Genomic DNA, 26,225 nt, shown 5'->3' with positions numbered 1-26,225 from the left:
CGCATGAACGTGTGGAATATCCACCCTGCACTGTATGCTTTTTTAATGCGGAAGCCGTACTTGGCTAGGACAGTGAAAAAAAAATTCCCGCGCCTTCCCGCGAGGGGAACACGAGTAAATGCAGAGCATTGGGGGTCGTTAACGCCGCGTAAAGTCGCGTTAGGGTGGGTAGTTGGGTCGTAGTTGCGTTGGTGTTGGTTTGGGGTAGAGAGAGGAGAGTAAAGTCGCGTTAGGGTGGAGCGAGCGTCAACCAAGGAAGGAAGGAGCAACGCAGTGACTGAAGCACGAGCGACCGCTAGCCGCTTTATATTTGCAGCGCGCGCAGTAGAGGGAGAGCAGTACGGGGGGGGGGGGGGGGGGGGAGGGAGAGCGTGCATGCGCAAGCAGCGCGCGCCCTTCCACGCCCCACCGCGCTGCTATCACGCACCTGTTACGCCGAGACCGCGACGGAGCGAACGGGCTGACTATGACGCATGCGCGCGCCAGCTGCTGTTGAGAGAGAGGAGGGAAGGAGGAGAGGCGCACCTGCTGCGGTCGCGGAGCTGTGGACGCCGTCCGACGCAGGAAGAGGCGAGGCTAAGAAATGCTCTGCATTTAAAAGCGTGCCCAGCTGGTGTCCTAGCAGGCTGTGTCCGGAAAGCACGTGACCTCTCATACCAGGACTGATACCGGCGCCAACATCTGCCACACACAAATGACGTCCATAACAACGGCAGGCATGGGAACCTAACCCAAGGACGAGCGGTGACAGGGTAAGTAGCAATAGCAGAGCGGAGAACTGGTCCCGGTACGGTACCTGGTAGGCGACCGGCGCCACTGCGTCTGCGCCGAGTCGAACAAACTGGTTGTGCGCATGCGCAGGCGTACCGGGTACCGTACCGGGACCGGTTCTCCGCTCTGCTATAACTTTCTATTAACGAAAGGGTTCCAAGAGGGTCAGTAAAACGCAAAGAAGATGCGCGTACTCTAGTTTTACCCTGAAGTACAGAAACATGGCGCTGTGAATGTGGTTGGGCGCTGCCTCTCGTGCGATGCACCCAATGGTGCAAGCTGGTCTAAGGCGCGTAATTTGAACACAAGGAATAGAAAAGCATCGTATGATAGGAGTGACGCCATTGTCCGCACGCACTATGAAGTCTGCATCGTACAAAGTTCAACCGAATGCCTTCGCGTTCTCATCTTGGAATGCGCTTACGTATCCTGTTTACTTTTTACTCTTGAGTCCACGAACAACTACAAGACTGCATTGACTTCGTATTAAAAACATGGCAAAGCAACCATCGAAAATGTCACACACACAAAAAAAAAAACACCTTTGGCCCTCGGCCCTGGATTAATCCAATTCCGGCCGTTATGGCCACATGGCCATGTGGAACGTTGTCGTTTCTTGACACTGGATAGCCTGCCAGACTTGTCGACTTATCAACGGCCTGCTAACGCTGAGCTCACAATTTCTCTTTTGATAAACAAAGCATACCAATTTTATTTCAGCAAAAACCTCCAAGACAAGAAAAATTGATTTTCTCCCTTCTAAACTCTTGAAAAGAGAGTATAAAAACTGTGCATAAAACTCCGCAGCTGTGCCGTCAAAATAGTAGCGGAATACGGGCGCTGCACTATGGTTCCCACTCTAGAATCCAGAGGAATGAGGTCGAATCCTCCTAAAGGTATAGCCCAACTTTTATTTCGAACGTCTGTGTCGCAAATTTCCACCCCCGAGCGAAGAAAAAAATAGCGGCTAGATTCACGAGGTAGTCTGCTAACTTGCACGGCAGCATTTCGTAAGATGTAACTTGTGCACTTAAAAAAAAAAAAAAACTATGGTACAGTTCCGGTAAAGCAATTTCATGCGTAAAGGGAAAAAAGTCCGAGCGCACTTATTCAGTTATGGGTTGTGGAATGCAAACGCATGAATGTCCAATCGAGCGCATCAGCGGCTATTCTACCATCCCTCGTAACCTTGCCGCCTGAGACGCTTTGCTTCATCGTTCGCCTTTGAGATTTCGAATGGCTTCGATCTATCTCCTACCAGTTGCACCGCTGCTCGTTTCTGCCGCCGTGCAACGGGATAGTTGGCGACGGTGGTGAATGTCGCTGCTTGTCTGCTCGCTCGTCTGACTGCGCTCTTCCGCTGGCGTGGACGGCCACCTCTCGCTACCGACGAGTTTAAGCTTGCGCTATGGAAGGCTTCGCTTCCCAAGGAGCCATGATTAAGCGGCTTCCGACGGCGACGTTCTAGCTTAATGGGTCATAAAGTGCTTTAGGAGTAAAAAAGAAAAGTCACCTTGAGCGTGGTTCGAGCGGCCCGGTGCGGTGGCGTAGTCTCCTTGGCCTCAAGGGCGACGGTGAAGCGCGCCTGGCTGTACTGAGCCATGGGATGCGTAGCACACACGCGGCCATCAGCCGACACGTTGAACGAGGCTGGGATGGGACGAATGCCGCCCGCCGATCCCGGCAGGAAGAGCGTCACGTGCTCGATGCGGTACGCGATGGTCCCGCCCTCCTCTTCATCCGGGTCCCGGGCACGAACAGTGAACACTGTGTCTCCCTCCACGGCCGTGAACCGTAGCCCTGCGAATAACCGCCGCTCACGGCCCTGCTCGCCTTTCCTTCTGTCACGCACCACCGTACCGCCGCCGAGCTGCCTGCTGCTTTTTGTCGCTACCTTGCTATGGTTTTCTTTCAGAACATGGCACTCTCAAGTTTGCACAGTTTGAACATGTCGACATTTAGGGTCTTTTCTCAGCACGCGGATGCCAGTTAGCTGCTGTTAGCCCGGACAAGTTGAGTGAATAGCCGAAAATGCAATTGTGCATCGGGGAGGCTATTTGTTCACTGTCTTTCCAGAGTTTACACTTCTTTTGATCATTTCTGGTTGTCTAATTATTCCAGTTGCCCTTTACAATGGCAGGTGCTTATAGGCAAGGTGTTTTTAGTTTTGATTTCAACGTTTACAGGAGAAGTCCAATATCCTTACAAGGAGTTAAGGCATAAAATACGCAACTTTGGATTACGTGCTCAGAGTGTTCGGGTCCTACAGACCTAGAGGCATGCTGGATTAAAGCAGGCATTAAACACGCCAGCCTTACAAGGCACCAACCAGCATGACGCAAGCCCCAAAGCTAGATCGTGGTCCCAATTTGTTGTTCCCGTATGCCTGGTGCGGTAAAGCGGTTGCAACGTTCTTAATTTCTTTGCTCCGTTCATGTTTTACTTGCTGAAAAATGAACGAGCAATTTCAGAATTCTAGCGGTGCGCGAGTATGCAAGTAAAAGAGCACATTAGTTTAAATTCGTCCTTAGTCTCCAGGTGTTCAACCGAACATTGGTGACACGCAGTAATGCGGCAAAGTTTACGCAGAAATGAGGGCCATAATACTGAACTATAAAAGTCATTACTGCTGCGTCTAAGTGCGTACGTGTCAAAGTTCATATTCTGCAGTCACAATGCTTCTTAGATGCGTGAAAAGCCGCAAGGTTTATCGCTAGCAGGTGGAACGTTTTACATACCTTCACAAATAACCGACAGATCAATAGTGGGAGATACAATGCTATGAAACAGACATTCGAACTAGCGATGCTGCAAATGTGCCGTAATGATGGCAGTATCCTACATTTAATGACACACGGCGTCGATATCTAAATGCGATCACGTTCTAATGGCTTCATACTTTAAAGGAACCCTGCAACACTTTTCCCAACTTTTATCTAAATGTTAAAGGCTTTCAGACTACTCAACAAATTCGCCTAGTACTTAAAATAGGGGGTCACGAAGTACATCAGCCAAAACATTACCGATATATGCCCATCAGATAACTTTGAAACTCGCTCAAAAGGTTTTTCTATCTTTCCCGGAATTGGCATTCTTCGCGCGCTTGAATTACGCCATTAGAGCGATGTAGCGGCTATCGGACGGCTTCCTTTCAGTTGCACAAATAAACGCATTCGGTAGCAGCTTATAAGCCACAAAAAGCAACGGAGAAACGGAAGGCGGATCTGATGCGGCGAGCAAATCGCGCGGTGCCGCTCCGTGCTAGCGATAACTAAAGCTATCACAGTGCTTCCAGGCCCAAAGGAAAGAGTGAAAGCGCTTGTCGGAAGTGTCGCAGAGTCCCTTTAACAGCCCGCAAAGACAGAGGGAAAAAGCATGAACAGGGGGCATGGGCGCTACTTTTGTGTGGTGCATATACAGTTTGTAATTTGTAACGCTTTATTTGATATTTTCCAGTCATCTATCGTGGTTTCTGGATCCCTAGATGGTTACGTAGATCCCCGGGCTGTTGAGATTGCAACTTCCACTTTATGCTCAAAACACCATTCGCTTCGAGATATTTGCCTCCATAGCTAAGGGTCCTCCTTGCGGTGTGCAAGCCTCTGGACTGAAGTAAAGACGCAGTCAAAGGTTTAGTAAATACCTGCGTAGTACGGGGTGTTGATGAACACGGGAGCGTTATCGTTCACGTCATCGATGTGGACATTGACGAGGGCCACCGTCCGGTCCGAGTCGCTGTAGCTCCGAATACTTGGTGGCAGGCCGTCCGCTTGCCTCTAAGTAATGGTGAAGAGTACGTCAGGCACAGCGCGTGCCGTAGGGCAGCGCCTATAGCGCGAAATGACTCTCACGTACCGCGTAGACCAAGTAATCGGGATTGCTGGAAGCTTTCACCACCAGTTCAAACAGGTCCTTGGATTCACGATCGAATGAGGTGTTCGAGTAGATGATTCCTTGCGTCTTGTCTATCGTGAACTGCGTGTCCCAGTTTCCGTCTGTAGAATTGAGTTAATACGTAGGCCATGAAATGCCGGTGCTCACAGAGGCGCTCCAACGAAAGGTTTCGACTTACGAGCATAACGGTTACAATGGCCAGTAGTCAAACCATCCAGAAGCCTGCGTCTTTCAAGATGCCCCACGTTGCAAGTACGTGCTACACATACTATCTAGTCCTTTATTGCGATCCTCATCTTTTCTCCTTGCCCTCTTCCCCCCTTTCCCCACACACTCGCTGCGGTGGATCTGTGGTTTAGTCGTTGTGCTGCTGAGCCCAAGCACGTGGCTTCGATCTCCGCCGCTGCGGCCGTTTTTTCTGATGGAAGCGAAGCATGAAAGCCCGTGGGTCGAGATTAAAGCGCACGATGAAGATCAATCCGTAGCCCTCTGCTACAGCGTGCCTCTTAGACCAGGTGTAGCTTCAGTGCGAAAAACTCCAATATTTGCATTTGATCTTTGAACCATTTTCTCTGCACAGAGAAGTTGGTCAGAGCCATATCACCTGGGCCACCTTTATTGTGTTCGTTAAAATTTCGTTTCCCCCCTCTCTCTACCACAAGGGCAGTAGCTCGCTTGAATATTGTGGGAGAGCGCTGTATACCTATTAATTAGGAAGAGAGGAAACCGTACCTATAATGTAGTAATAGACCATGGCATTTTCCCCGACATCTTGGTCAATCGCTGTAACTTTCCCAACAGGGAAGCCCGGGTTCAAATTCTCCTTGATGTGGAACACGTAAGGGGTTGTGGACTGCAAGTGGAAATAAAGAGTTCAGACTTTTTTCAAACCCAGAAGAAAAAAGATCCATGGAAAGGCTAGCAGTACCTGAGTGCGCGGAAACAGAGGCGCATTATCGTCGATGTCTTTTAAGACAACTGTCAAGAATCGAAGCGTTTCAAATGGCGCCGGTGTGCCGTGGTCTTTGGCAACGAGCACCAGCTAGAAGGACAAGAAAAAAAAAAAAATGGCCCAGCAGTTAGTACACTAGTGACACAAATGTTGTATTCTGCATTCTGTTTACTACGGTTGGCTGAGGTAAGGGGGTGTAGCGCCACCATCATCATCAGCAGATTGGCCAGCTGACACACCGGAATACACTCGGCACTCGGCAGCCGGTCTGGAGCGGCACCCTCGTTCTAGGCGCCTCGTCCTGTCCATGGCGCAGCCAACGCAACCGTAATAAACGTGTGCTCGGCCACACCGCCTCATCGGCCGCCTACAATTTGGTGACCCGGACAAGCGGCTTCGCCATGGGTGGTATTATATTTTTAATTGCTGTAGTCAGTGAACCACAGTGTACTGCTGTACCTCTCGGTAACAGCCACGCACTCCTTAGCGAAAGGGGCTACATCTGGTTACATGAATCAGTAAGGCCTCTGCAGCCGTTAACGGACCGCTTCATTTTACCTTCTACTTCTGGCTTGGCGATATTTCAATGGGCTTGAGGTCTTGGCATGCTGAAAGGATGACTTCGCCTACGCCAGTTGTAACGGATTATTAATGTGAGTTTTGCGGATCACGCCCAATCACACAACTACTCCACCACTTTTTTCTATCCCGCCTTTCTCTTTTTCTTTATTTGGTCTTTCCACCTAAAACTGGGAAACACTGAATTCATAAGCTTCTTGCATATATCCGGGCCCTCGTAAACAGCCCATGAAACCTGGCAGTATCAAAAGGCTTTGAACTGAAATCCGCGAAATTAGCAGGATTTGAAGCACTGCTAATTACGCGGATAGCCCATGTTGTTTGCTATATTTGTCTCATTTATACCGCCTAAACAGCCCATTATACTTGCAAACAACTGTGGATGACTACCAAGCCTTTCTACAAGTCCTTTTTATAGCGCAGCCCTACTACGCCCCTTTTTTTAGAACAGCGCACACCACCTTTGAACGGAAGCGGTGCGCCAATGTTAACACACTTCACCACAATCCCAACTGTGCGCCTACGAATCCTATAACTAAAACGTCGGTGCTCCGCAGGGCACTACTTTAATGCCAGCTACGTGTGTACCTTGCAAGACACGCAGTTTGCACTTTAAAAACATTAAAGTATCTTTTCTAGGCCCGTTATAGGTGCCTAAGCAGGGATTTGCCCCTTTGCCAATGCGCCGACACGAGGACTACCGCTCGCCGCGCCACGCCGCGCCACGCGAGCGCGCCACGGCATATCTCTCTCACACGCACCCAGTCAGCCACACAAGCGAATGCGCTCCGATTTCCGATTCGGCCGCTGACCTCACGCTCCCACAGAGCAGCCGCGGCTCCGGAGGCTTCGTCCGCCCATTCAGACAAACAGATCCGCCGGGTTCGAGCCTCGTATGCTTACGCATAGAAAACACGAAGTGGGACTTGAGGACAAACAGCGCTCACTATTCGGTAACTTTGTCCCTACCAGCTTGAGTGCGCGGATGACTGCATAAACTTCCTCTCTATGCATTGCGGGAGCTCTGCAAAAAAAAAAAAAAAAAAAAAAAAAAAAAAAAAAAAAAAAAAAAAAAACGTAGCGATGTTTTCCAGCGTACCTCGTAGCGCGGTCTCGTCTCCCTGTCGAGAAGCACCTTTGCCTGAATTTCGCCCGTGACCTCATCGATGCGAAACTCGTCCGTTTCGGCAACGTTCCTGTCTCCCACTTTGAAGTAGTAGGAGATGCGGCCATTGTCGCCCTGGTCCTTGTCCAAAGCTTCCACCGTCATTATGATGTGGCTCGAGTGCGTCTGGTTCTGAAAAGAATGCGAGGTCAAGCTTATTGTACCTGTGTATAAAAGTTCTCGTCTTCATGGACGCAGCTTTCTGTCAAAGACCCTTCGAAGAGTCTACCTACAAGGCGGCCGCTACTTTTTCACGAACCTCTAGTGAAAATTTATCTGGAAAGTAATTGTTTTCGTAAAGAAATCATTATATCTAGCAGTAGGCACTGGAATAGATGACAAAAAGGGTGTGTTTTAACGCGGAGAAATTAACTGCCTAGAAATGTTAATTTTCCCCACAGGGTTACTAGTAACACAAGCCGTCCTTCGCAAATCGTCATTTTTAATTAAAAAAAAATGTGTTGGAGCATTCTCAACAAAAATTTGAACATTTAATATTAAAACAAAACAAAACAAAAAGAAACTGCCCATTTGAAAAAAAAAAAATGATCAGCCTCGTATTTTAAAAATTTAGCGATACCTCTAGCCTAGTTTGCACACTTGGACACGATATCTCCTATAGACGTTTTTTGCAGCGATTTGGTACTGTTTAAGCGCTCTCTGAAATGTATGATATTTTGAATACGCATGCTGTGGAGACGTCGCTCCTGCACTTCTCTCCCTGCTCTCGTGTTTCCTCACATACAGCGCTACCTTGCCCATGTTCGTACGTGTTCTCCTGTGCATACTCCAGACACGTCCTCCGAGACTTTACCGTTCAAAAATGTTTGTGTCTCCTTCGATAACACTACACTTTGTATATATCTATCTGCACTTCCACATTTACCAATTTTTGATTTATACGCTGCCCATATTTGTACTGTTTGTATTCTTTGTATCCATGCATCTATGTATGTTGCCTGTTCGTATTCTTTGTACCTATGTATGCGGTGCATCACCCGAGAAGGCCCTGTGCTGTTGGTGAGCACTTAAAATAAATAAATAAATAAATAATGATTGGTCGTTCTGGAGTGTTGTGGCGAAGCCCACCTGTGGCGATTTTTAAAAGAGTGTACTTACCTCGTGAACAGCATCCTCTTATAGTATACGGAACCGAACGCATATATGAAGTCATTAACTTATGTCCGCTTTTGACCGCCTTATGTAGTGGTACACTGAATCGGTGTGTGTATACTAAAGTAGCTAACATAATTGGCAACCACATATGTGTCCATGTATCGCACACAGATTGTAAAAGTGGAAGCATGAGCGAGTTCGTATTTTGCCAAGCTGGAAAACAGTGCGAACGGATGAATACTCTGGAGAAAGAGAGGGAACATCACCGTGTTTGTGTCTCTTTTACTCGGTGTATTAGTTTGTTCGCGTTGTTTCCAAGTTACGTGCGAAGGTGCTGGGTTAGATTCTCTCCCCCCCCCCCCCCCCCCCCCCCGCTCCCTGGCACTGTAATTGTATTTTAGGGTTTTCCTTTTTGCTTCTGCGGTTAAGTCTAAGCCCTTAAATTATCCGTATCTCCTCATGCAAGAACTGTAACTGGGTTTTAAAATAAGCACAACCTCGTTATTTTTGGTGCAAAGTTAACAAAGCAAACCATTTTGTCAAAACTGCGGAAAACGCCCTCCAGTCGAGTATGCACTCTAAAAAGTCCCCGTAGGTCATCTTCACCACAGCGCTCAAGAATGACCAAGTGAAGTGGCCTAGTGTGAAAATTCGGCGAATAACGAAGCCCAGCATATGATATGACTGAAATAAGTGCATGTGCGCAGGGACAACACGCAAGGCGTGCAAGGCGCTTTGCATTGCGCAATGAACCTGCGCAGATGCCCTTTTGCACTCAAATTGAATGCTCGGCCGCGCCACTCGTCGCATTTGCACACTGGGCCACTTCGATTGGTCACAGAGTGTGAACGTGAGCATTGGTGCGCAAGAGAGAGAGAGAGGTGGGGGGGGGGGGGGGAGGAAGGTGCTAGGGGCCGCGCCTCCTGACCTCGAGGACCTGGACCGTAGCGTTGGGAAGTGAGGGCGTGAGGAAGTGCGGCTTGTCCAGGTTGATCTCAATGAGCCGGATGAGCACGACGCAGTTGTCGGTGTTGGGACCCGTGCCGGCGCCGTCGCGAGCCTCCAGCCCGATGCGGTACTCCTTGCGGTTGCTCTCGAGCTTCTTCACCGGGTACACGATGCCGGTCTTCGGGTTGACAGCCAGGACTCCTGCGCAACCCCGCCGCGAGTTGCACACTCCGGGCCTTTCATCGTGTCCGCCACACTTGCGAATACTGTGAGCTTGCAACACTGTAAAAATCTGAATGATGGTTTGGCTGCCCCAGCCACGGAATATCGTGCGAAAGCAGCACATATTCCTGCGCATAGAGCTTTGCCCTGTACACAGCCGCGTGCTTCTCTTCCCCGTTTAATTATTAAATCATATTTGCTGTTTGGACTCAGTGAGAGGCTGCTGAGGTGCGACTCGGAAAAGCTGACCGATGAAAATATTTAGTGTACTTAACTGCGGCCTGATGCAAAAGAAAAACTTGCTGAAGCTAATCACGGCATATAATTGACTTTATAACCAATGCGAAAATGGCTTTTTGCGTACTATTTTGTCGGACACTGTTGGTTTAGCATTTGCGGGCAAACAAGTGATATTTTTTCTCTTTTTTATGACCGCTCTGTACGTTGAAACAGAGCAGATAGGAACGGTCAAGTTAGTTGCCACGATGCGCCAGGGGGTTACCTTGCGCATCGAGCAATGGGTGAATGGGGTTTCAAATCGATGTTTCGTTGCCACACCTTCGTGGGACAAAACATACCCATTGTTTGTGCCGGAGTTACGCACCAACAACGGGTATGTTGTTCCAGTGCGTTTAACGGACACATGTAGATACGTGAAGTTTGTAGCCATGCGCTTATTAATTTAAAGGACGCGCTCCACAATATAGTTGCAAGGTCCTGCTTCATGCGTCTAAAACACGTTGGAGTGCGGCAACGCTCTCGTTCTGCAGTACTGACCCGGTTGAATGATATGTATGGTGTTAAAAATAAAATTGAGGAGGATAATGGGAACTTATGCGCAGACTTTTCTAGTGTAATCTGTCACAAGGCAATGGTAATGTAGGAGAATAAAACCTTCTGTTACACTCTCTATAACGTAAATAATGCGTGACAACAATTATCTTTAAAAACTTAAGAAAGGGGAAGAAAGAATTAGCGTTTTCGTGGGGCTCAGCGTGCACTAGCTGTTATCTATTGTTACTACAAGGATCCCTCATTGCTTGCTCGAGCAAGCCTGCTGATGGGCGCTCACCGTTCTCATTTCCAGCGACGATGGAATAACGAATTTCGGCGTTGATTCCGTTATCCGCGTCCGTTGCCGACACCTGGACTATGCTCTGAGCAGACTCCAACGGACTGTTTGCTACGAATGAGGCCTCGTAGGTTTTCTTCGTGAAGACCGGGGGGCTGTCGTTGTCGTCGAGTAGTGTCAGATACACCTGCAAGTCACAGCAAATCCCGCATTCTTTTTTTTTTTTTTTTGCCGAGCAATATCACCGCGAACAATTTTATTTCTGTATGAAGAAATTGGCACCCCCTTTTTCCTCCTAACGTTTTATTTGCTGCTGCGAGCGGTCTTTCTGGAGAACGGTAAGAGATCAGCATTTGTTTCCGCTGACCCGCCATGTATACCTCAACAATCACGGGACGCTGTGTCTGCAATTCTCAGCACAAAGTGCGGCACAAATTCGACAGGAACTCCTCCACAGCTGCAGCCAGTCGTCGGTGGATTCACGGATTTACCGCTCTTACGGTGTCAAGGAGTGTGCGGGTGTCGTGTTAAATCGCCATTTGCCGCATAATGTCGACACGCACAGTAAACGTGACAGCTGCACAGGGACCGCAAGACGAAGACAAAGCGCATCGGTTGATCGAAACAATTGCGGCTGTCCCATCAGTTTCCTAAGAAAGCAGCTGATAGAAACGCTTTCATTTCTCCAAAAACAAAAATTACGCCATATCCACGGAATGAATGATGATAAGTGGGGCGAAGCTCGAGAGGGGGAGATCATCGGTAACCGTAACTCTCCCGTGAAAGTTCGCCCATTACATCATTAAGAAAGACGTAAGACTGTGTGCGTACATTGTACAAATCAACTTTTATTTTCGGAGTCAATGCTGCCAGGCCCAGACCTGGTGAAAGACCCCGCGCCATCGAGGACTACCCCGCACCTCCACCACAATTTGTCACGTAGGATGGGACACAACGGTAAAGAAAGAACTTTTATTTAGGGCGAACTTGTGCCCGAACAAGACGAGAGGAAACAAGCAAAGGTCCTTGCGTCTCGTTCGATCTCCGAGAACGACTGCCTGCGTTCGTGGCGTGATCTCTTGCGTGATCTCCCCCTCGCAGTGCACGTGCGCTCGCGCCTCTGTTGGCGAACACAGACAAGCTCGCGCTCCCGGTGCCGAGTTTGCGCTGCCGGTTGCAGCCGGTTCTTGCGCGTGCAACGCGGCCCACTTTGCGACCTCTCCGAAAGCATGCGGCGGTCACGTACCACGAGACACAAGGGATGGACAGACCCATGGCTTTAGGAGCTTCGCCCCTAAAACTGTGATGGACTAGAATGCGTGCTTACCGGGACGGAGACTGATCTCCTCGTTGTTGTGTCGTGGCCCATGTCAGTAGCCACCACTTGAAGGGTGATGGTGGGAGTCATTTCTCTGTCCAGATTGGCCATTCCTGCTACGCGGATCTCTCCCTGAAAGGTACATTTATGCCGTTATAACAAAAGTTTGCGACATTTTAGCAGCAGTTATAAGTCCCACTGCACTCGTTCACTTTCATGGAAGTCAGTGACGCATCTACAATGCTCAGTCTAATCTTTGTCTTTCACCCTCCGTGTAGATGCGACTGCATCTCATTCACTCGCCTTGTCCCTCCATACGGCGTTGTCCGCACCCCTCCCCCTACACCATAAAAAAAATAGTTAGCGGCGCCCGGTTTCGATCCCACGACCCTGTGGGCGGAACGCGAGGTACACGGTGCTCTTCCCACTGCGCCACAAAACCGAGACAGAATCAAATGCTACGAACGCGCCTTATATTCTTGACTCATTCAAACTACGTCAAGAAGCTACTGATACAACGCATGATGGGGCAATGATTAACACTTGCAATAAAAGAAAAGAAGCTCCCACTTACAGCAACAATGATGGAGTAAAGGTCGTTGCGACAGCGAAGCCCCAAGCATACCACTTAGAGAGATTGACCAAGATTGGCCAATAAAACATAATAATAATCATAAAACATAATAATCATACGCGTTCCCGACACGTTTCACGCGATTTCAGAATCAATCCAACGGAAACACCAAGTGAACCCCACGATGCGTCGCATCTACACAGGGTTCCCCTCGCGGGGAGGTGGGCGCAATTTTTTTTGTGTTACCACGTACCTTTTCGTTGACGTGAAAATCACCACTTTTCTCTCCCACCAGGGAGTAGGAAACGACGCCGAATTCTCCCGCGTCGATATCATTCGCCTCGACTCTTGTCACAAACGTACCCTGAGGGGCATTCTCCTGAACCGAAGCACGGTAGGCTTTCTGGAAATAAGCAGCAAGCACGGAAACAATGAACACCAAATGAACCCAAAAACTTTGTAATTCATGCTTGATGGGATTACGTGCTTTAGAAACTTTCTAGTTCACTGTAGCCGTGTTGTTGCACCGAAGGGTCGATCTGCGTGCCGAAATTAACCTTTTGTCTACTTAGAAATCGACTAGGATTACTTATTGAACAATTGACAAGTTAATATGGTGGAAGTTATTAAACGATAAAATTGAAGGGCGGGCAAAGCAATACGTAATGCCACAGTTTCTGTCAAAATTTCCGGACCCGCGAGGTAAAACATGCGTCGAATTCAAATGGTCGCCAGCTTGAGAGCCCCATGCAAACATCGCATTTGTAATCGAAATTATTTGAGAAACATTGGAAGGATTGTACACGCCGAAGGTATGGTAGAGCAGGGCTACGGATTAATTCAGACCACCTGGGAGTTGTTTAACGTGCACCAGATTAACGACACGACACACGGGCGTGTCTTTTTGCGCCTCCATGAGAAAAACAGCCGCAGAAGCCGGTATAGAATCCGCGTACACTTGGCCAGTATGCCCCATTGGAGAGTTAAATTATTACGGCGACAGCCTCATTGGAAGGTGACGTTGAATGAATGGCCCAGGCGGAGGCAGTAACAAGGAAGACGTGTTGTGTTTTAGTGTGTCAGTCTTCCTTTTGCGGCGACGGCTGGCTTCGACCGTGCTTCTCCATCGTATTGCTTGCAACAGTGACAGTTACGCAAGATGCACCAGCAATAACAGCTGCACTCGATACAGCCATTAGCAGGCGTGGCGACGCCATTTTGTTGTTATACAGTCGAGTCCACTTATAACGATACCGTTTATAACAATATATCGGATATAACGATGAACAGCTATGGCACCGTCAACTTTTGTATCCTTTCTATTGTAAAATGAACCGCTTATTACAATGCTCCAGTGCCACGATACCGGATATAGCGATTGAATCCGGTTTATATTGTGCACCAAAAGTGCAACAGTGACGACTCTAATGACGCGGTTGCGCAGCCTACTCAGGTAGTGTCTTCGTAGGAGGCCCAATGCGTGACACAGTCCCTCGGAGACTTTGTTTCCGCTAAGGACATACATTTACCTCAGCTAGGTGAAGCACCTATAGATGCTCTTGGAACAGATTTGCGCTAGCTTCACCCGCGGCAAACAAAGGTGACCGACTGTGGCTTCTTTTCCGCAAATTAGTAGCAGTACGACCTTGCTGGCATGCGAATAAAATGTTTCGAGCTCTGTTCCGTCTTTTTATTTCGCAACCCGCTTTTAACAATTATCCGTTATAACGATGGGATTTCCTTGGCACTTGGATATTGTTATAAGTGGAATAGACTGTAATGGGATATACGTATACTGCCAGGAATATACTACTTTATTATTATAGAATATAGACGTTCAGAGAGTGCAATTTTTTGTATTCAAAAGCAGATATACCTGCATACTTCAATATTTGAAGCTTTTCTTGGTACGTTGCATCACAGGAGTCTTACGGACTGTACGAACTGTCATCCGCTATAGTGCACATACCCATCATATCATACCTGCACATACCCATCATAATCATAATTTGTAGATTATCATCATCGCGGGCAGTTCGTTCTGTGGAGTCCCCGAGTTCCCGACGGTCTTAGCAAAGAGGCGTCCCGAACTACCGTTCCCTTATCATGTTATTATCACTCGTTTATTTTAGACAATTTATTATATACAGTTTGAGGAGTTATTCAAAACTGTCGCCATCTATGAGAATAATTGCCCAGCGGGACTAGATTATTACCGCTCTGTCGTGATATTAAGAACCTGAGTTGTGCTGGGGGAACCAGGATTGAGTCGAGCTGGATCGCGTTCGATCGCGAGTGAAAGTGGCAGGCATAAGGCCCGCGTGATGGTAGTATGAAGGACGTCAAAGAGAGCACATATGAAGACTGGCTATGAAGACCAAATAGAAGTTTGTTTTATTCGAAAGATTAGGTGCTTTATAGTGCCCCCAGCGCTTGCCCGGCAGCAAACAATGCTTTATTCACTGAGGAATGAAACAATTTAAGCCAAATTTTCAATTATCCCGCTAACTCGCGTGTTTCGTGACGTCAGCGATGACGTATCCAGGGCGGGCATTTGAAACGAATGGTAAGTATGTTGACTAGGGCTTTAGCGGACGACGAAATGTCTTTTATTGCTTCGCTTACGACCTGTCCTCTAGAGGGCGCCACAATACCGTTCAGGACCGCTGTCCGCACTCCCTTTGTTTTTGACAAGATTTGCAACTGGCTTATTTTTGTTACGGTTCATAGTAATCTTTTCGGGAAACATTGGATTTGCTCGACAAACAGGGTCACGTAAGACAACCCCAAAGCGCCGGACGGCTGTGCCGCTATAACAGGCATAGTGCGCTCAGCAAGCACTGGTGCTTCTATGTTTACGTTTTCATTCGTAACTTCCATTGTTTACCCCTTTATTCTTACTGCTACCAAAAGAATGTGCACCAAATTTAAGTGCGAATAGCTGGTTCTGCAAGCTTATAATCCCTGTTTGATTCGCTTTGTATTATGTCGGCCTCAGCCAATCGCAACGAGCTTTCTATTATACGTCATAGGTTCAGTCCGGAAAAGTAGCCAGGGTGTCGCATGGCTATTCTGTTTTCCTCATTATACAGCTTATTTGAGTGAAGTTTGCGTTAAAAGTGGTGTCAGTGTTATTCTAACGAGGCAATCTTTCTAATGAACCAAACTTGCATTTTGTCTTCATGGCCCTTTTAAGTGACTTGACTGACGTCAAAGCATAGATATATGGGTAGGAACGTTGCCCTCCTTGGAGAAATGTAACCCACACTAAATCAGTTCACGGGATTATTGCGTAGAGATACCTTTTTGTTTTCTGTCCGCGCAATGGAAGCTGTACTAACGCAAGCTTTCCATTTAGTGTTAACCCCTAATGCGTCGACAACGTCACGTGTGAATCTATTGCATTTGTTTAGAACGTCAATGTTATTGGTCCGTGCCGAGCATGCGCAGTGACAGCAGTGGGAAGCAAGGTCGCCGAGTAACGTTGTCTTGAGGGATGCATCGTGTTCAGGTTCTTTGCACTGATGCACCTTCCAGTTTATCCTACGTAAACTTCTGCGCCTTATAAATGGTCAGACAGTACATGCTCATTTTACGGTAGTCCTTCTCGTACCCATTGCGTTTCGGTTTGCTAGTGCCTCGTCGACACATCCCATACGCTTTTTTCGGTGCGCTCTCGGAAGTCATACTCAACCCTCTCTCCAGTCACAATGCCTTGACGAGACGGGCTCTATGCTCGTACGTTTCGGTCTTAGCACATTACATGGCCACTTCTGCTTCGGGGCCGAAATATGCGGTTCAACGGAACGTCGACACAGCCGACAAGGTCGCCTTGCTCAGGCTCGTCGCAGAGCTTTAGCAAGTCTAGTTATTCTCTTAGCTACTTACCAATAAGAACACCCCCAAATTCTCTGGCTTTTTGGTCCAGTTAATGTCACGTGCCTTTAACTGATTATTGGTTCAAATGTACGGGTGTCAACGGTGGTCAGTCGTTATACAACCGTAAGAAATGAACCGTAGCCGACCAAGGAAGACAAAAATCATGCACCCCTCCATCTAACGACGGCGATGGTTGAACGCGAAGCTTTCCCGTGAGGGACTCCTCTGTTGATACGAAATCCTAAAGCAGGCTTCACCTGTGAAAGAGTATATTTGAGACAGAGTACTCTTTACAGGTGGAAGCTGGTTTTTCTGCAGTGAGCTTTGAGGTGGACTGCAGACGCCATCAGTGAGACACAGAAAGCTTCGACCGTTTCGGAATGGCGTATCGTATAGACGTCGGTTCCATGAAGTGAAGGACGCACGCTCAATTCCGACCACAGGAATCGTTTTTTTTCTTTTACTTCACCCACGATCGTCATCATAGTCCGAGAAAGTCGGCTTTCCTGCAGCTGGTTTTGAGGTGGACTACAGACGTCACCAGTGAGACATAGAAAGCTTCGCTTTTAAACTATACGGGAGAAATTGGGTCTTCTAGTGCAAGGTTGTTAAACCGCAGTTAGTACCTAAAGCATTTTAAGAAACAAAAGGATCTCGCCCATGCATTCTACGCGTAGAACCACAGCGCTGAGGACTTTTCCGAGTGCGCACCGAAGAATTAAAGGGGTAGTGAAGAGAAAATACATTTGTCTGTCCTTAATTGTGTCTGCTTGAACGACCTTTTGAGAACATCAATCCCAAATATTTTCACAATTCATTGCTTCTGGAATTTAGGAGACGCCATTGAAATTCTTGTTTTGAGGCTCATCGCAAGCGACCATGCGCGCATCGTCGGTCGGCAGCTGAACTAGCAGTGACGTCACATTAAGAATATTCGAGAGTTAAACGCTCTTTGTGTATATTGTTCTGTACAGCTGCAAACCCGATATTAAAAAAAATACACCATCTTGCCGTAGGGGAACCCTGAGTAGTATGCGAAGCAGCCATGGGGTCGACTGAAGTTCCCATTAGTTTTCAGTTCGTCGTTTCCGTTGACGTTCAGCTTCGCGTGCCTTCGTTGTATCAGTAGCTTTTTGACATAGCTTGAATGAGTGAAGGACATAAGGCGCGTTCGTAGCACATTCTCCCGTGTCGGTTTGTAGCCCAGTGGGAAGAGCGCCACGTACCTCCCGTTGCGGCCAGAGAGTCGTGGGATCGAAACCGGGCGCCGCCTAACTATTTCTTTTTATAGTGGACTGCGCTGACGTCAGCGCAAACGCTGACGGGGCTGAAGAGACGCGTATGCGCAGTAGAGTGCGGACGGCGGACGACAAGGTATACGGAGGGACACAACCCCGAGCATGAGATGCTCCGTATCTAAAATGCATTCTTTATTCGCTCTCATAAAGTTTTCTATCGACGTGATCGGTGTCGCGACCGCTTTAGTTGTCCGGCAACCATTGTAGCAGATTTCAGACCTATGGGCTGTTTGTACGGTTTGTAGCCAGTTTCCCTGCTTCGGAATCTTTTTATCAAATGGCACAAAACCGCTCAAGCAAAAAAAAAAAAAAAAGTGCCCGTCTGCCCGTCTCGGCCGTAGTATCATTGTTATCCTTTACACAATCCAGTTGCCGCTGCTGTGGACTCTCTATTCGGGCAAGCTGGATGCCTCAGCTATAGTTTCCTGTCAGCATCGATTACGCACGTGCTTCCGCGGACGCTTGGTGAGCACGGCTGATAGCGCACGGCTAGCAGGCACGGGAAAACTGAGAAATTGGCCAAATAACGCTATCATGTTAATAACTATAAAAATGTAAAGGAACCTTACCTGGGAGAACGTGGGGTCATTGTCGTTAATGTTGGTTACAGTTGCTGTGACCAACGCGACCGCCGACAGCTGAGGCACTCCAGTGTCCCGCACTACCACCGAAAACTGTAATTCTTGCACTTGCTCGTAGTCAACCCTTCTGTGTATTGTAACCACGCCTGAAAAAAAAAAAAAAAAAAAAGCAACAGTTTGATCGACATTTACAGCCCTCAGTATGCCCTGCGGATATATTTTGTCTTACCAGAAAGTTTATCAATGGCAAAGTAAGGGTTTTCAGGCTCGATTGAGTAACTAGCGATGTTCGAATCGGGGTCCGTGGCAACGAACGAGGCGACCACGCTTCCAACTGGCTGCTCTTCCATGACGCTGATGGACAACTCCGGGTGGTCGGGGCTCCATGGCGGTGGAAACGATGGCGGGAAGTCGTTCAGGTCTATTATGGTTATCACCAAGGTGCCTAAAGCAAGGAAGAGGAAGTAAGTGCTAAGTTGCGTGCAGTAGTACTTCCCACACAAACGTAAATCCCCTTCCCCCTCTTTTTTTCGCGCGAGGAAATATTAGAAGCGCTTCGGCGGTACCTAGGCCAGTTTGATGTGGCACTGCGCTGACATCGGTCACCACAGTTGTGAGCATGACGACGGCAGCAGCTTCGCGGTTCAGCCTCGATGCAACTCTGACTTCGCCAGAGTCAGGGTCCACTTGGAAAAATGCCTGAGCAAACAGAGTACCAGGGTCAGCTACTAGCACTGTAGGATGAAAGAAACTTTTGCAATAGGCAATGCAAAAGCCTAATGCACGGCGGGGCACAGAAATAAGAGGGTAGAGTAAGTGACCTTCAGGGATTTTATTTCTTGTAGTTTTTTTAAAGTCAGCTAAATATTTTCGTCGCGTCAATTTAGCCATTATGAAAGGACTTGTGAGGGAACACTCCATTTTCTTTTTTCCTGGGTGGGTAGGGAGGCGCCGCATAAGCCATGATGGGTGTCTGAAAAAAATCTACCATGAGGTTTGGTGTTGGGTAGCATTCTCAAGAAAGCAGTCGGAAGACGGGAAAGAAGCGGACCTGTCTTTTTTTCGCCTCTGTCTTCACGCAGTTTATTAAGGATGTTGCTGCTAAAAAATGGCGCTATTATAAATCAGAGACGAACAAGTATAGATGAGAACATTTGTTTTTATGTTGCTTCTTAAACAAGATCTAGAAAGGCTGATCAGTTGGAGAAATAGAGGAAAGCAAGGAAAAAATCCTAGGTCATTGAGAAGAGGCCATGAGTAATAAGTTACTATTTAAAAATTTACACATATTTCTTACTACTTTCACAATTTATCCGTGTTACGAAGTGTTCATTTATTTTGGAACAGGCACCGGTTGTATTTCAACGAGCCACATTGGACCATAGCCCTTCATTCGTTCTTAGGAGCAACCCTCCTACGTAACATCCATGTCTTCCGAAGAAAAGCTGCGTAGGCGGGTTCCTTTCTTCCCCTTGGCTGGACTGTGCAACTTCATTCCTGTGGGCAACCTTTTGCGCGCGCATGCGCTCTGGCTCCCCCCCCCCCCTCCCCTCCCTCACCATTATTTTCGTCTAATTTATATGTTCGTGCACTTCTGCTATACATCAACCAGGCAGCCCAATCGCTCGCATATTTGTAAAACTTTCCGGTATTTATGTACTGTTTTTTTGTTCACTCAACAGGTCACACAGAATTGATAACAAATTATTTTGACCTACAGCTTTCTTCTTGATCGCCGGCTTATTTCGGCTTATTTTTTTCTTCTAACAACCAACTAATAGCTGTTCGAAAGAATAAGCTTTGCCAGTTGAACCTAAAGTTTGTAAAGGAGCTAATATTAAGCCATAACATCGGTGTTATGAAATATGCACATAGTAAAGCTCGCGACGTGAGGGAGTTAGTTACCTTGTAAGCTTGAATTGATTCATTCACATTTCTTCCGTCTTTCGCAATAGCTGTCACGGGTTCTGCGATGCCGTACTTCAAGAACTCTGGGGATATGGCATCTGGGTCCTTTGCCACCAGTTTGTAGAATCCGTACCCGACTGGTGCCCCTGCGTGCGCGAAACGTCCACGTCGTCGACGATGCTTCACTCGGAGAGGCAGCGAAGAGGAAGCAAAATACAAGCATAATGTCGGATACCATCCCGCCTGACTACATCGTTCGCGCAATATTCGCATTAAGCGCGGCCCGCGTGGAACGAAGTGACAGCGAAAAAACGGCGAACCTGCCCGATAGCGGCCGCCGGGTGACCGCAGCGACGACAGACCGGATATAGCTTCGCTATCTACATAGAGGAAATCATTATTTCCCCCGTGGTAGAGTGAACTAGCATATGTGGGGCTTAGGCAGGCGAAGGAGTCCGTGGGTCGTACCGGCGGCTGCTGCTGCTGGGCGAAGTTTGTTAGCGAAATTCGCTCCATGTAGGCCGCGCTTTCATTCTTAAATGCGTTGCGTTCTCCGGTGCGAACCATGGTGACGAACTCCGCACGCAGTGCCATGAGCGCTTTGCGCTAGCAGCGATCACGAACAGAACATGTGGGCGGCCATTCTTCGTGGTGTAGCGTACGTACCTTCAGACACTTGCGCTCGTTGCGTCGTCGGCTGAAAGTACGGCATTTTGTCGTTGCTGTTTAGGATGTTCACGCTGAGAGTTGTCGTTCCCGTTTTCTCGGGAACTCCTCCGTCCACTCCGATAATCTGGGGACGACAAAGAACGAAAATGCCAGGAGTGGTCATTCGGAGAGTTACTTCTATATGAAGCACGTGTGCGTCCAATCGCGTGAGCGGTAATCTCTGTGAGCGGTCCTTTCTCCGATTTGCTTCAAACAAAGCGAGTGAAAAAAACGGGATATAATTGGCCACACAGTAGATATCTTGAACCGAGAGTTACGACTCTTATGCGCAAACATGCACGCCGTTGTGAACCCACCACATTAGAAATCACGTTTATGTCCACAAAAGATCGCGAAATTTACGAACGTCATTTTATGTCTTTGATTTAAAAGCATCTATAATATATGCTGCGGAACCTTTTCTGAGCTCAAATAATATTTTCAAGATACGCTTCGAATGCGCAAAAAAAAAAAAAAAAAAACTCTGGACGCCGATCACGAGTGGCAGAGGAATCACAACAACAACGAAAGAAACGTGGCGCCTTTGAACCGTGGTCTTGTTACCTCCATAACATAGCTGCTTCTCCTGTCGTAGTCCAAACGACTTGTCGCTGACAGCGAAACGATTCCGGTGTTGGCATCTATGACGAAGTCGTCGAAGGCGCCTTTGAGGATGCGGTATGTGATGAGGGCGTTTGCGCCCGCGTCGGCGTCCGTCGCGGACACTTGTTCAACCAAGGTTCCTAGAGTGGTTCACAAAAAAAAAAAGTAGAAAGAAAGGGGGTAGGGGAGGGGGTTGAACAGTTCCTGAAATGCCCTGTGCGCAATGAGAGGTCATTAGGCTTTGCTTATCCTTCACCCACCTGGTGGAGATGCTTCCGGAACTGAGGCCACATAGCGGTCTTTTTGAAAGATGGGGCTGTTGTTATTGGCATCCTAATTGTTGAATGAATTACAGCGAGTGGAAAAAAAAAATCACCACAGTGATCGATTAACACATTCTTTGGTGCATGTACATTATTCTCAACAAAACATCGTACAGTTTGCTTTAGCGTACGGTAGGGTACGGTACGCACGGGAGCGATAGTCACGGCTCTTTTCTCGAATTAAGCGCACCGCTAATGCTAGACCTGCTGTTCTTTCTCCTGGGTGCACAGTGGCGGACGACTGTAGCGCCGCTGTTTGAAACTTTAAGTCTTCTCCGGAAATTCTTTAAAGGAACGATGCAATGCGACAATTTGCATGTTGCGAAAATTTTGGCTTTCAGAAACATAATCATCGGCCAAGACGCGTCACATTTATTATTTTCGATAAAAGAACAAATGAAACACCTATTCTAAAGGGCAGTGCCGCTTTAAAGGGACCCTGTGCAACAATTTTTCAACTTTCTTCGAAGTCTTAAATTCTTGCAGGACGTAGTCAACCAACACATCCAGTACTTAGATTAAGGGGTCGCAAAGTACCTCAGCCAAAAATTACTGCTCTATGCCAATTAGATAGCTTAGAAACTTGCTCGAAAGATTTTTCTCCGTTTCCCGGTCTTGGCGTTTTTCGAGCGCTCGAATTACGTCTGCAGTGGTGTAGCCGCTATTGTCTGGCTTTCCTTCAGATGTAGTAATGAACGGATTCGATAGCCACTTTAAAAGGAAAAGCAAACTAGAAACGGAAGGCGGATCTGCTGCGACAAGCGGATGACGCAGTGCCGCTCCGTGATGGCGATAACTATACCTTTCGCAGTGCTTCCAGACGCGAAGGAGAGAGTGAAAACGTTTATCGGAAGTGTTGCAGAGTACCTTTAAAACAAAAGTGAGGTCACCTTATGTCTGACTTATTCAAACTACAGGAACTACTGGCGTCAGTGAGTACCGCTATTTTCAATGCAAACATCGAAGATATAAACTGAATTCGGCTTTAGAAAATCAACGCCGGAAAGTTGCGGAGGTTCACTGAGATGCGCTTCGCCACTAAGAGTGTTTCTTATATACAAAGAAATGCCACACTCACCCTTACGGTAATCTTCACTATGGCAGTGTCGATACCGGAACCACCGTCGGAAGCTTGAATGGTTAACGTTATACTGTAAAAAAAAAAAAAACGGAAAAGAAAGATCATTCACGCTCCAAAAGACCTGCGTGTGTATATTTATTATGTCTTTAATAAAATAAACGCCAGAAGTTGTGTGTGCTGGTGTATGAGAGGCTGGTGTAAAAATTCAGAGTTAATTTCTCATTAGGTGGCATTGGTTACAATAAGGAATGTTATAGTAGACGATGGGCGCATTACCACCGACGTCAACTCACACACGCCTTTCGTTAATCGACTATTCACGTGAGCGTGGAGCGGGGTACATGGCATTGTCCCGCTTGAGGGGAAGGGTAATGCTCCTCTTACAGCTGGAGTTTTCGTCTCACTGGGAGCTGCATGGGTGGGTCATTGCATGTCATTCTGCTCCACAGTCTTCCCTCACGCACGGGCCTCTCGTACGGGGAGTGCGCGAGATACAGCTCCTCGTTCCGCACCTGACATACGGTACCAGTGGGGTTTACTTGCGTTCGTTAACGTTTGCATGGCGAAGAGACGCATTCGAACTGGCCACTAGGTTCTACGCACTGATCGGTACGGTGGGTATTGATTATTTCTACCGCTACGTTTTATTCGAGAAGTCGCAGGTCGTCCTAATGAGCGAAGCTGGCGAAGTTGCGGATTAGATGTAGCATTACCTGATGGAGCGCGCCTTCCGCACCCGCGATTTCTCCGCACACTGGCTACCGTAGGCGCCGGCTGCGTCAGCAGTTCCTGGAGCCGTCTCCTGATGGGTGGCACCACGATCTCCATTCTCATCCTCAGATTAGCGAGTATGCCGTGTTTGGGGAGCAGTGCATCATGGTGATGATCACGATGACGACGGCAATGCCGCGAGGTACAATAAGTGCAGTCGGACAAACTTGCGTTCGAAGCCAAGCACACATAACTTTTAGGGTTTTTTCTTTTTAAAACACGATAGTACGCGATATATTTGAAACACGAATGACATTAAAAAAAATTAGCACCCCTAAATCTTAATCTAGTCACAGATGTGAGCTGTTGTCTGAAGCAAGATTTTTCTCGCAGTGTGAAATTCAGACCAGGAGTACTTCCTAATGAAATTGGACAGAAATGTCACGTAATTATCTATCTGACCACTAAAACTCCTTTCTCCTTCACTGGCAGAATATAAAAGCGTGCTTTAAACTTGGTTTCTTCTGGAATCGTTTGGAGAGAACTGCCAGGACGCAAGTTCGGACCTCTGTGTACTGTGTTCTGGAAATTCTCGGAATACCGTAGAGGTCCTCGCGTCAGCTCAGCAGCAACTTCGATTTCAAGGGGCTCTCAGTCGTAACACGGTGAGGGTGAATACTTGCAGAGAACGCATGAATAACTCGTGCAAGTTCGACAGTCTCTTTTTCGATATCAGCCCCTGATATCAAAACAAAGTCCGATTTTTACCCCCGAAGTCCACAAATCACCAAACCAAGAAAGAGGAACTCTAATCACACTCTACGATTAAAAACGCGCTAACAAAGAACATAAATGCAAGGGCCAGGACTTACAGATCCGTCCTAAGAAGGGAAACATCCAAGCCTTGGCGACTTGTGACCGTAATGTCACCTGTTTGCGGATTGATGGTGAAGAGATTGTAGCTATTCCCCGATACGATGCTGTATTTAATGAATGATGTCACATCGGGATCTCGTGCCTGAAAAAAAAAAAAAAAAAAAAACGGCATTCGTATCATGTAAGCATTGCAGCCGTTTTAAATTTAAACGCATTTACTCGTCCGCATGGCTACGGGCGATCCATTTGATTGGCCATGCAAATCAGAAACGCGTCTATCTTCGTGACGAGAAACAAAAGAAATCGCTTTTGTAGCAACAGGGAAAAATAAGAGCAACTGTAAGACACAGGAATGACAAAACAAACATTCGTTTTGCAGTTGCCCTGCCCGCCATCTGTCTTTCTTGGCATGCAGAGTATATGTTGTACTTCACGGCATGACTGAACGCCGAGAAAAGGATAAAAAACACTTCCTGTATCTGGGCGCCATTTTAGGGGTTTTTAATACCTGTAGAAAAATGTTGAGTTAGAGACATTAACATGAATTTTATACGCATTACTTACCGTTTTGCGCACTTTCTAACACAGCACGGGCGTTTTTAATGTAAACTGTAGGTTCTAGCTTAGAGTATCAAAAAGAAACGACAATTAAAAGATGAGAAAACCATCGTGGTTGAAAAGTGTGAATTCCGATGCAGCAATTAAGGTGGCACAATACCAACTGGATAACCGCAGGCTCAGAATTCAAAGACCCTTAACGTTACAGACCTGTGCCACCCCAGTGCAGTAGGTAGAAGCATAAGTCATCAATGCACGATCTAGTGCCTTCAAATATTCTGAAATAATAAATATGACCGAAACCAGTCAATTGGTGGTAATTGTGGCTGATCAATCACTCAAAAATGAATATTATGTGAGGAAACGGTACAATTATCTATTAACTTACACACTGCTAATTACGAATCATTTCATTGCGAATGTCCAGTGATAATCGTTTCTATACTACCCTATTAGGCACTGCCTACAGCTTCGCTGGGCGCTCATGCTACGGTCCCAAGGTTGCCCCTCCTGTTTTCGTTTCAGTCGTCCCTTGTGCTACTGCGCGTGCGCGGTGCAGGCGACTGCCCACCTGGACCCTGAGTGGCGGATCGAAGTGCGCGTCGCCTTCGTCGATGAGGGCCGTGTAGACGCGCTGCTCGAAAGCGGGCGGGTTGTCGTTGGCGTCCGTCAGCCGGACCGTGAGCGGCACCACAGCGCTCTGGCCGCGGCCCCGGTCGTCGGTGGCCTGGTACGAGAGGAAGTAGGCGGGCCGCGCCTCGAAGTCCAGGCAGTTGCCGCGCCCGGGCGTCTCGCAATGAGCCACCGTCACCACGCCCGAGCTGGGGTCCACGTGGAACCTGCCGGGCAAAGGCGGAGGCGGCAAGGCCAATTGAATCACGAGGCGAATTAGGAATAGGAGAATGTGGATTAGGGGACGATGTACGTAGTGTGGCAACTATGTACATCGATCGTTCATTCCGTGGCGCCTTAAAACTTGATCTACCAAGAGGCGCAAAAGCGACGTGAAGCGAATAGATGCGGTTCCAGAGCTATACGCGCAGTGGCAGGATGCGGGCGCTATATGCGACTACGAAAGGGCGCCAACG

At 47.8% G+C, this 26,225-nt stretch overlaps 1 protein-coding gene across 1 annotated transcript in view; it reads right to left on the bottom strand.

Annotated features, from left to right (window-relative positions):
• Positions 1-26,225, bottom strand: part of Cad87a (cadherin 87A) — a 71,979-nt gene that overhangs the window by 14,341 nt on the left and 31,413 nt on the right. Inside the window, exons 16-35 of the mRNA XM_077683509.1 lie at positions 25,709-25,976; positions 24,576-24,721; positions 22,990-23,062; positions 21,849-21,921; positions 21,550-21,728; positions 20,944-21,070; positions 20,275-20,423; positions 18,936-19,068; positions 18,599-18,814; positions 18,358-18,515; positions 12,865-13,014; positions 12,047-12,169; positions 10,720-10,906; positions 9,406-9,626; positions 7,296-7,493; positions 5,594-5,707; positions 5,398-5,518; positions 4,627-4,766; positions 4,415-4,547; positions 2,285-2,571 (exon numbers count right to left, since the gene is read on the bottom strand). Of these exons, the coding sequence (XP_077539635.1) occupies positions 2,285-2,571; positions 4,415-4,547; positions 4,627-4,766; positions 5,398-5,518; positions 5,594-5,707; positions 7,296-7,493; positions 9,406-9,626; positions 10,720-10,906; positions 12,047-12,169; positions 12,865-13,014; positions 18,358-18,515; positions 18,599-18,814; positions 18,936-19,068; positions 20,275-20,423; positions 20,944-21,070; positions 21,550-21,728; positions 21,849-21,921; positions 22,990-23,062; positions 24,576-24,721; positions 25,709-25,976 (3,196 nt within the window). The remainder of the gene's footprint in view (positions 1-2,284; positions 2,572-4,414; positions 4,548-4,626; positions 4,767-5,397; positions 5,519-5,593; positions 5,708-7,295; positions 7,494-9,405; positions 9,627-10,719; positions 10,907-12,046; positions 12,170-12,864; positions 13,015-18,357; positions 18,516-18,598; positions 18,815-18,935; positions 19,069-20,274; positions 20,424-20,943; positions 21,071-21,549; positions 21,729-21,848; positions 21,922-22,989; positions 23,063-24,575; positions 24,722-25,708; positions 25,977-26,225) is intronic.

This window comes from Haemaphysalis longicornis, unplaced genomic scaffold (assembly GCF_048455015.1).
Source record: "Haemaphysalis longicornis isolate Haplotype H1 unplaced genomic scaffold, Haemaphysalis longicornis Haplotype H1 scaffold_1, whole genome shotgun sequence".
Classification (NCBI taxonomy): domain Eukaryota; kingdom Metazoa; phylum Arthropoda; class Arachnida; order Ixodida; family Ixodidae; genus Haemaphysalis; species Haemaphysalis longicornis.
Note: the sequence above shows the minus strand (reverse complement) of the source record. Positions and strands in the feature narration are given on the sequence as shown.